The sequence below is a fragment of the Lacerta agilis genome, chromosome 11 (assembly GCF_009819535.1).
Source record: "Lacerta agilis isolate rLacAgi1 chromosome 11, rLacAgi1.pri, whole genome shotgun sequence".
Lineage (NCBI taxonomy): Eukaryota > Metazoa > Chordata > Lepidosauria > Squamata > Lacertidae > Lacerta > Lacerta agilis.
In genome coordinates, this window is record NC_046322.1 from 2,492,371 (window position 1) to 2,502,500 (window position 10,130).

Sequence of the window (10,130 nt, forward strand, 5' to 3'; positions counted from 1 at the left end):
GGGGGGGGGGGGGAAGGCACGGAAAAGGAGAGGAAGGTGAGAATCACCCAGTTACCACACATCCAATACAGCTTCTAAATAAGGTCCATCTTAATACCTGTAGCTCCTTGCAGTAGGGAGGACACAGTGAAAGAATTAAAAGTTGGGTGTTTGAAGGGTTTGTTTCCAATGCCCATTTCTTAGAGCAGCTTGGGTCATAGAATCATAGAACCGTGGAACTGGAAAGGACCCAAGGTTCACTGAGAAGTCCAACCCCCGTAATGCAGAAACCACAGATCATGTAGCCTTTGTAGGAATAATGGACCCAGAAGGTTTTGCAGAGCCTTTTCGCCAAGAGGAGAGGATACATCTCCAATAAAAGCTCGATTGGCCTCAAAAGACCTCGGTTTAGCGGGGCAGAAAGACAATTCCAGCTCCGCCCCGGATACCAAAGCTATACACAGCTCACGCCATGCGCCCTGCACAGCTCCCTGATTACAGAAGCTTCCCCCCACGGGAACGATTCACGCTGATCCCCTTTATCCAAAACCACAGAGATCAACCAAGTGTCCCAAACCCAAAAGGGCCCTATTGTGCTTTTGTGCTATGAAGCTTCTCTTCGTTCCAGCTGATAATGCTCTTCGGGCAGGTTTCGCAAGCGTTCGGCAGCCTGTGGGGAAAAAGGGAATTGGTGTGTGCACAACACAGTCAAAGAGAAGGCCCAGGAAAAGGAGAGTCTCCCTGGCCCAATCCAACCAGGCCTCAAACTTGCCAAAGAAGAAAGAACTTAGAATAACTCTATTCCAACAAAATTCACCACTGCCCCTCCTGCCGCCTTCTTTCTCGTTTCCACAAATCTCTGCCATGAATTGCCTTCTTAACCCATTCACAATGTGTATCTAAGAATGTAAGAAGAGTCTGCTGGATGAGGCCAATGAGCCATCTGGTCCAGCATCCTGTTCTCACAGTGGACAACCAGATGTTGGGGGGAACCCAGAAGCAGGATTCAAACACAACAGCAGGACTCTCCTGTGGTTTCCAACACTTGGTATTTGGAAGCATTGCTGCGTAGAGAGAGCAGAGCCATCATGGCCAATAGCCATCGAAAGCCATGAACTGGTCCATCTAGATTGGCGGCCATCACTGCCTCTTGTGACAGGGAGTTCCACAGTTTAACTATGCGCTGAAAAAAGGCCTTTCCTTTCCTCTGCCCTGAATCTTCCGACGTTCAGCTTCACTGGATGTCCACGAGGTCCAGTGTTACGAGCGAGGGAGAAAAACTTCTCTCTTTCCAGGCCAAGCACTGTTTTACAAACTTTAATCCTGTCACCTCTTACTTGCCAAGTTCTACTCACCTGCTCGGGTGTCAAGTCCCTCTGAGCCTGAGCCAGCATTTCGTAGCCAACCATGAACTTGCGGACGGTGGCCGAACGCAGCAAAGGTGGGTAGTAATGCGCGTGCAGCTGCCAGTGGCTGCAGTCAGCGTCGAGGTAGGACCCTGTTGGGGCTCCTATTGGAGGAGGAGAGAAAAGGGGGTGAGGCTGGGGCACCACAAGGCAGAGCGCCAGGTGCCGGCTAGTGCCGGGGATGCAGGTGCATTGACTGGATCAGGGCCAAATGGGTAAATCTGACCCTCACCGTCAGGAAGGGAAGACTGGGAAGGAATTCAGAGCCAAGAGTTGGCCAAGGAGAGAGGACAGAGCAAACAAAGACTCCTAACAGAAAAGGGAAGGTTGAGCAAGACACCTTGCTGCCAGGAAACTTTGCATCACAGGGGGCTGTACTAGATCGGGGCGGCCCAACTTTTCATACCAAGTGGGCTTCAAGAGAACTTTGACAAAGAATCAAAATCCTTGGGCACCTGTAATGGTGCCCCTCTCTCTTTCCCACGCTTACCGTGCCACCCCATGGAGTAAGGGAAGGAGATCTGGAAGAGGTTGTCGTACTTGGTGAGAAGCCTCTTCATGATGGAAGCCAGGCCTGAAACACAGGAGACCCAGAGACATCAGCCCCCTTGCCTTGTGTGCGAAATCTTGCTCAGAAAGCTTCCGTGGATTATATAAAGCTCACAGCACAAGCTCCGGCCAGCAGCAGGAATCTCACCTTGGACATCTTTCCCAGGAAAGAATTGCCCCGATTCTGCTGCGGCCGCCCACAGTCTCAACCTGGCTCCATCAATCAAGCCCACCTGAGACACAAGGCCGATACAAGGCTTGAATCAAATCATCTATCCTTGACCTTAAAAGACCCCTCCAGGTGCTCTGGCCCACCTGCTCTCAAAGACCGTCAGCAGGTGACTTATTTGTTTATTTAATTGCACTTACAGTCTACCCTTTTCCTACAGGGAGACTGAGGTGGCATATGCGCTTCTTCCCAATGCTTCCCCCCCCCCCCAAACACCATGAAGTTGTTACAGTAAGTCGTTGGGTGACTCGGGGCAGCCCTGAACAGATGCCGGTTTGACAACATCCGTGCCTCCACCTTCCCTTGCACACACAGACCTCACACCTCCTAGCGACGCAGGTTCTCCACTCATACAATGCCAAGGGCAGTCTGTTCCTCTGGGAATGCCCCCTCCATTCCTTCTTATTGGATTGTCCCTGCTTCCCTTGTCCCCCCGTTTCAGGGAGGAGCAGGAGCCAGCAGCGCCGGTTCCATGACCCCGCCCTCTTCCACCGGGGCACTCACTGTTGTGATATTATTACAAGCCGAGCTGCAAATGCCTCAGCAGCGAGGTTCACATGACTGTGTCTGTTTTTATCCTGTGGGAAAGCTACCAGTCCTACCAGCTTTCCACACACACGTGATGTTTTGTACTGTACTATTCTATTTTACTTTCAGTTCTGGCTCGAGAGATGCTAGACGCTTTTATGCTCAGCTCTGACTATCTGAGCTGGCATGCAGAGACATACTCTGCATTTTATCTGCAATAAAGTAGTTTTAGCCTAATTGGCTTGTGTGTGTTGTTCTTCACACTGGAGAGCAATCGCATATTATCAATGTGCCCCTGGACTCGAGTAGCCAGGAGGGCACGCATGCTTCGTCCCTACCTGGGGGTCAGTCTCACAACTTGCCCCCCCCCCCGGGACGTATCATAACACTCACTGTCTCTTTCCCCGTCCTGGAGGTCCTGAAGGCGGCGGACGTGTCGTCGTCGGGGAAGCAGGAGGGTTTGGAAAGGCCACACCGCCCAGTAGGGCACCACCACCACCCAGTCAGAGTTCTCCACCACAATCCGCTCCTGCCAGGGATCACAAAGAGGGGCTCAGCCACAGGACCAAGCATCGCTGCTGCCACTGCCACCCTCCCCGCACGCCAGGGGTCCCCGACCTTCCTCTCGGCCTCCAGCTGGGCGTATTCGAGCAGCATGGGTTTGCCACGCTCGCGAAGGTGCTTCTGCTGCGTCCGGTCCTCCAGGGAGGCCTCGTTGGGCAGGAAATTGCTGGCCCAGACCTAGGGAGGGGGCGAGAGGGGATGCATCAATGCAGCCGGTCCATTCAAAAGCCTCCACGCTCAAGTCTAACCAGCTGAGGCATAGTGGCAGAACATCTGCTTTCAATGCACAAGGTTCCAGGTTCAATCCCTAGCAGCATCACCAGGTAGGGCTGGGAATGTCCCCTGCCCGTAACCCTGGAGTCACTTGCTGGTCAGTGTGGATCTGACTCAGGGGAAGGCAGCTTCCAATGCAACTTTCCCTGGAAAACACAGAGCCTCAACGCACGCGCACGGTTTACAGTAGGCTACTTGCAGGCTTACATTGCCACCATGTGGCCAACATTTTAAGAGCAAGAAGGTAAAAGGCAAAGGCCCCCTGGACGGTTAAGTCCAGTCAAATGAGACTGTGGGGTTGTGGCGCTCATCTCGCTTTCAAGTCGAGGGAGCCAGCGTTTGTCCGCAGACAGCTTTCCGGGTCATGTGACCAGCATGACTCAACCGCTTCTGCCGCAACGGGACACCGTGACAGAAGCCAGAGCGCATGTGGCCAGCATGACAAAGCCGCTTCTGGCGAAGCAGAGCAGCGCATGGAAATGCCATTTTACCTTCCCACCACACTCGCATTGGCACACTTTCGAACTGCTAGGTTGGCAGGAGCTGGGACAGAGTGACGGGAGCTCGCTCCACCGCAGGGATTCGAACCGCCGACCTACTCATCGGGAAGCCCAAGAGGCTCGGTGGTTTGGGCCACAGTGCCACCCACGTCCCCCGAAGAGCAACGACAAGGAGGACGTTCCACATGTCAAATCATAGAATTACAGAATTGGAAGGGACACCCCCCAAGGGTCATCTACTCCAACACACACACACCCCGCAGGAATCTCAACTAAAGAATCCCTGACTTTTGGCCATCCAGGAGAGTCCGCCACCTTCCAAGGGAGTCCGTTCCACTGTCCAACAGCTCTTACTGTCAGCACGTTCTTCTGGACGTTTAGTCGGAATCGCCTTTTGTGCCATTTGAACTCACTGGTTTGGGTCCCACTCTCTGAAGAGTCACTACCAGTCAGTGGAGGCAATACTAAGCTAACTGGCTCAGTAGAATGCAGCTTCCTAGAAAGGCTCCTTACCTGGCAGTGAGGGTGAGGGTTGGAACAGCCCATCATAGCTCCTTTGTTCTCAAAGATCTGCAAGGAGGAAAAGGAGCGATCTTGTGCAAGTTCATGACTGGTACCTCTCAAACCCCCCTTTGAACTGACCAATGCTCAAAGTTCCAAGGCAGGGAAACTGGTTCCCTATTCTGGATTCTTAGTGAAATTGTGCTTTTGTACAGTAAGCCGATTTCTACACACCCACAAGTCCCCCTTTAGCCTACACCCAGGCAAACAAGAAGCAGGAACAGAGTTGAAAGATGCATTGCAGCCAGGCAAAAACGACGGGGATGCCAAGGCAGATCAGCTCAGGAGAGTTTCTGGCCTTGGGAGAACCCCAAGAGCCAGTTAGGGAGGCCAAGGGTTCCCCATCCCTGCCCCAGATCGCTCGCCATTTTGGCCTTCTAAAAGGAAAACTATTGCTTCTCTCCAGGAAGAACGGGCAGCCTAAGAAGGGATGGAGCAGGCGATAATGTAAGAATGCAAGAGCCTGCTGGATCAGGCCTATGGCCCACCTAGTCCAGCATCCTGTTCTCACAGTGGCTAAGCAGCTGCCATTATGGGAGACCCGCAGAGCAGGATCCGAGCCCCTCTCCTGTGGTTTCCAGTAGCTGCTATTCAGAACAAAATAAAAAATAAAAAAACCCTTCAGTAGCACCTTAGAGACCAACTAAGTTTGTTCTTGGTATGAGCTTTCGTGTGCATGCACACTTCTTCAGATACACTGAAATAGAAGTCACCAGACCCTTATATATAGTGAGAGAGTGAGGAGGGGTATTACTCAGAAGGGTAGCAGGAATGGGTGATCAGCTGATAGGTGTGGAAAACCTGTTGACGATGGCTGCAATTAGTCTTGCAGGGAAAGGCAAGGGGTGAGATGGCTAAAGATAGCTTTGTCATGTATAATGAGATAAGAATCCAATGTCTTTGTTCAGACCAGGTTTCTCCATGGTTTTAAGTTTGGTGATTAGTTGCATTTCAGCCACTTCTCTTCCAGTCTATTTCTGAAATTCTTTTGTAACATGACAGCTACTTTGAGATCTTGTATAGAATGTCCTGGGAGATTGAAGTGTTCTCCTACTGGTTTCTCGGTCGTGTGATTCCAGATATCAGATTTATGTCCATTTATCCTTTGGAGTAGGGTTTGGCCTGTTATTACTTATCCTGCTATTCAGAAGCATTGCTGCCTCCAACCGTGGAGACAGAGCATAGCCAGCGTGGCTAGGAGCCATCATGGCTTTCTGTAGCAGCAGGTTGTGTAGTTTAACTATGCTCTGTGTGAAGAAATAACTCACAGCAAGCAAGCAAGCTACAAGTTACAGAGTTTGGGGGTGCAGGGAGAGAGAAGCACAAGAAAACCTCTTTAATTATTGTTCCTTCTACTCTTGGACATTAATGTGAGGGTTAGGAAAAATTGAAGTCTTGGGGCAGGAGGAGGTTGGTGTGGTGGTTGGCCAAGGTAGGTCCTTTCAGCGACTGACCTGCACCCAGGAGTAAGAGGCACCCAGCTCCACAGCTATCTCCGACCACTTGTCAATCACGCTGCGGATCTCGGCAAGTGACATGAGGGGCAAAGTCATGTCAGACCAGGGGTGGAAGCACATCACTTTGCTGGGAGGAAAGGAAACAGGAGAAGGAGCAGAGATCCTAGAATCAATTGGCTGGAAGGACCCAGGTCATTGAATGGCACCCCGAACCCTGCCCATGAGTAACGAACATAATCCAGACTAGTCTGAATCCCAAGTAAAGGACAGGTCTGAATGAGGTATGGCTGCAGAGCACAACTCCACATTTTAATTCATAGTAAGTACAATGCTTCATTATGTATTTAAAACACACACACACACACACACACACACACACACACACACAAAGCAGTTTACAAAAAGAGTAAAACAGCAGAGGTGGCCTTGAGATCTCTGGGACTAGAAATCAAAGCAGCTAACTTGGTTGAAGTCATGCATAGGGAAGTGGAAAACCAGACTGTTGGGCAAATCATGATAAGATGGAGGCAAGGCAAGATAAACCTAGGATTTCCTACTCTGCAAAAATTGTTCAGGGTTTCTGGAAATCGGGTCCTCCATTAAAAGAGGGCACGTGTTGCGGTGCAACCTGCAACCCGACCCAGTGTTGTGGGGGTAATTGGAAATCAAGGCCACAACCCCTGATAGGTCGGTCCCGCATTGCTGGGGTGAAATCTGGCCAATGGGCCGTCGTAAAATGCAGCAACGCGCGACCTATTTAAGCCCATGCGAGGCTGCTGAGCTTCCTCTTTGGGGCCTAATGCATCGGAACGCCCACCCACCACTCCCTATGTTTAGGGCTTGCGTTGACCTTGCTATGCCATCGTGTGTCATCAGACGTTGGGACAGGGGCACAGCAGGAATTTTCCCCACTTGGCTGATTGGCTGGTGCCATTTGGGTTTCCCCTGCCATCTAGCAACTAGTCACAACTTGTAAGTTGTGTGTAGGCTCTGGTTCAGGTGATAGGCGTGGCACGTGATGTGGCCACGCCTATGGAAATGCAGGATATTCCGGTACAGGAATCCAGGGACTCAATGGTTAGTCAGTCCCCAAAAGGGGTCCAGCCAGTGGCCGAGTCCTGGGGACATCAGAACAGCTGACTGGTGAACCTTCCATCAGCTGTCCCTGGTGTTCATCCTTGGCTGTCCTTAGAACGTGGCTCTGGGACAGCGCTGCCTGCAAGGGTGCGGGGAGATAGTCGAACCAGAACCTATGCAACCACTTTGTGGCCTAAATTCTGCCAAAAACCAAATCAAATATCTGAGTCATGTGTGAATTTATTTTGGGGGAGGTTAAAGGTCTAAAGGCAGAGAGAAGGACTGGGCCAAGAAGGAAGAAGTGCAAAAAGCAGCAACGCAAGGCAACCCTGAGCTAGCCATTCGGCTCAGCAGGCGGGCAGGGCTGGGGAACACAAGGTGCCATATTTACCAGACACCTCGAGCGGACGCTGCACGGAACAAGGGGTGGTCGCCAGCATCTGGGGAAGGAGAGGAAATCCAGTGAGAAACCCAGGTAGGCGGGCAATGGGTGCAATCTAGGAAAGGCAGAAGGAAGCCAGCGCACCAGGAGGCTCCACAGCTGCGATGTTGGCCTCCCTCAGACCCCACAAATTCATCTTCTAGCCCAGCCAGGGACTTGTCATCAGTGCTACTGCTCGACTGCAATCCCACCCACCATCTCCTGCAGCGAATTACGCCGCCCCCAACTCAGGATGGACTTTCAGGCCCAATGTATATGGAGTACACTGTGAAGGGCAAGTGAGAGGTTTCGTGGTGGTGCAGCATCCCTTCAGCATATTGTAAATCAACAAAGGGAAACTGTGCCTAATCCTGGGCTACACAGACATGTCATACTGCATGTGTAAGGTTTTCAGTGGTTGCTCATGAGGAATCAGGCGGACGCAGAACTTCTAAAAACTAAGTTCTTTATTGTGCAGCTATTTACAGTGGAGCTAAAATAAAGACGTCCAGCTCATCCCTCTGCAGAGTCCGGGAATGTCCGTTTCCGGTTCTTTGCCCAACATAAGAGGCGCGGGATCCTGAACCCCCACCTCCCCCCTCTACGTCCTTCCTCCCTGCCAAAACGGGGCGACGAAAAGGGTTCCTCTCCCCCTCTTCCCGCTTGGTGCAGAGGCTCTCCATCCCTGCCACAGCAACTGCTCCCACTTCCTGCCTCCATCTCCCCCTCCCCACTGGAAGAGCGATCGCTTCCTCCACTCAATGAGGATGACGAACTGCTCACAGGAGACGGGGGTTCCCTGTACTGAAACACCCCGGGATCGCTTCCCGCTGCAGCGAGGGGGGTTTCCTGACAGCATGGATGCCTGCTGACAGCTCAGGAATTGACAGTGGGTCTCCAGGGATGGAGGGGTATCTTTTAAGTGCAGCAAACAGGACAAAGAAGATCCCATTATTCTGCGGACTTCAACCATGGCTCCCCACAGTGCAGGAGCATCCAGCATAAGATGGTCCCAGGCCCTTGCCTGTTTTGCACAGAAGCAGTAAGCCAGTTGGGGGGCTCCCCAAGAGCACCTGACCGACCCTTGGAATGGAATGCTGGACTGGGTGGGCCCTTGGCCTCATCCAGCAAGGTTCTTATCATGCTGCATTGTATCCTGCCTGACAGAAAAGACAGGAGTCCTCCTCGGAGTACTTTAGCAACTTTTGTCACATCAGGATGAGCCTTTGAAACAAAGCTGCGGCTTCAGAGCTGAGCTCCTTTCCCTCCATCCATGGCCAGCTAACATTTTCCAGCTAAGTCACAGACCCTCAACTTTGAAAAATGCTGCAATCTGCAGCAGAACTGCCCCGTGTCTCTTTTTTTTCTGAGAAGGCCCTTCTGCTTTTAACTGCTGGAATCCTTACTGCTGAACAGGTAGCCCTGCCAAAAGCAAGAACACACAGCAACCCTAATTGGAAGCTATTCACTATATTAGCAAAGGATCCTGGCTCATTCCCTGCGGAGGAGGAATCATTAAATGGGTTCTCATTGAGCCTCGTCTTCCTTGGTAAACGGTTAAGTGCTAATAAGAAAAACTAGGTGAATTCTTACCAGGCTCTGGGGCATCTGGCTGCAGCGCAGGGAAGTCGTTGTCAAAGACAAATGTGCTCTCGTAGTGGGGATTCACCTGCATGAGGACAAACACAGCAAAACACAAATTGCAGTCAGGCTGCTGAGCTGCAAGATTGTACGGCCACAACTTTAGTTTCAACCCTCTACCAAAAATTTCCAAGATTTCAGTCTTTAGGACCAGGAGGGAAATTCCCCAAGACTTGCGAGGATAGAGAATAGAGAGTCAGTCATACCTGCAACCATAAAATCCAATGATAACAAAAATTCTGCTTTACTGGGATTCCAATATTTCAAGTTGGACAGGATGTACTATTTTCCAGAGGAACTTGTTTGAAAATGGTTCTCAAGGGCTGATGGCGGAGAGCAGAATGATTTCAGAGAGCTGTGCTGGACAGAAAAAAATTTAAACCCACCCCAATACTGCCTGATGTTTCTGTGTAAAGCCTCAGGTTGGCTTTTGACTGTCCTGCAGACACTGCTGGAGAGTATTTTTTTTATTTAAAAAAATCGCAGGCACAAGATAACAGGCTCTTTCTGCTTCACAACATACAGGAGGTTGATTAGCGAGTGTGGTGTAGTGGTTAGAGTGTTGGACTAGGACCTGGGGAACTAAGGTTAAAATCCCCTCGTATCCATGAGCTTAGGTGGGTGAATTTAGGCTAGTCACTGTCTCTCAGCCTAGCCTAATTCAAAGAGTTACTATGAGGTTAAAACTGGGGAGGAATAGAGGCAGGCATTCCCCTTTAAGTATTTGGAGAAAAGGTGGGCTGTAAATCTAATAAATAAACACAACTGATTTTATGAACTGCTTTATGGCCTCCATTGAGGGTGGACCATGCAGTACCTGGCCATTGGCTCTCTTGGCTCCGGGGCACAAAGGGTTGCCCGGATCACAGCGCGGGATGTCCTCCTGGGGTGGCTTCTCCACCTGCCCCTGCCACGGGCGCCGCATGCGGTGGGCAGAGACCAGCA

The 10,130-nt window shown here is 51.2% G+C and overlaps 1 protein-coding gene across 1 annotated transcript in view; it reads right to left on the minus strand.

Moving 5' to 3' along the window:
- Nucleotides 1-507: 507 nt before the first annotated feature.
- Nucleotides 508-10,130, minus strand: part of GALT (galactose-1-phosphate uridylyltransferase) — an 11,468-nt gene continuing 1,845 nt past the window's right edge. Inside the window, exons 2-11 of the mRNA XM_033164550.1 lie at nucleotides 10,003-10,130; nucleotides 9,138-9,213; nucleotides 7,515-7,563; nucleotides 6,044-6,173; nucleotides 4,542-4,598; nucleotides 3,310-3,432; nucleotides 3,085-3,220; nucleotides 1,876-1,959; nucleotides 1,335-1,489; nucleotides 508-649 (exon numbers count right to left, since the gene is read on the minus strand). The exon at nucleotides 10,003-10,130 is cut by the window's right edge and continues 42 nt beyond it. Coding sequence (XP_033020441.1) covers nucleotides 584-649; nucleotides 1,335-1,489; nucleotides 1,876-1,959; nucleotides 3,085-3,220; nucleotides 3,310-3,432; nucleotides 4,542-4,598; nucleotides 6,044-6,173; nucleotides 7,515-7,563; nucleotides 9,138-9,213; nucleotides 10,003-10,130 — 1,004 coding nt within the window. The 3' untranslated portion in view covers nucleotides 508-583. The remainder of the gene's footprint in view (nucleotides 650-1,334; nucleotides 1,490-1,875; nucleotides 1,960-3,084; nucleotides 3,221-3,309; nucleotides 3,433-4,541; nucleotides 4,599-6,043; nucleotides 6,174-7,514; nucleotides 7,564-9,137; nucleotides 9,214-10,002) is intronic.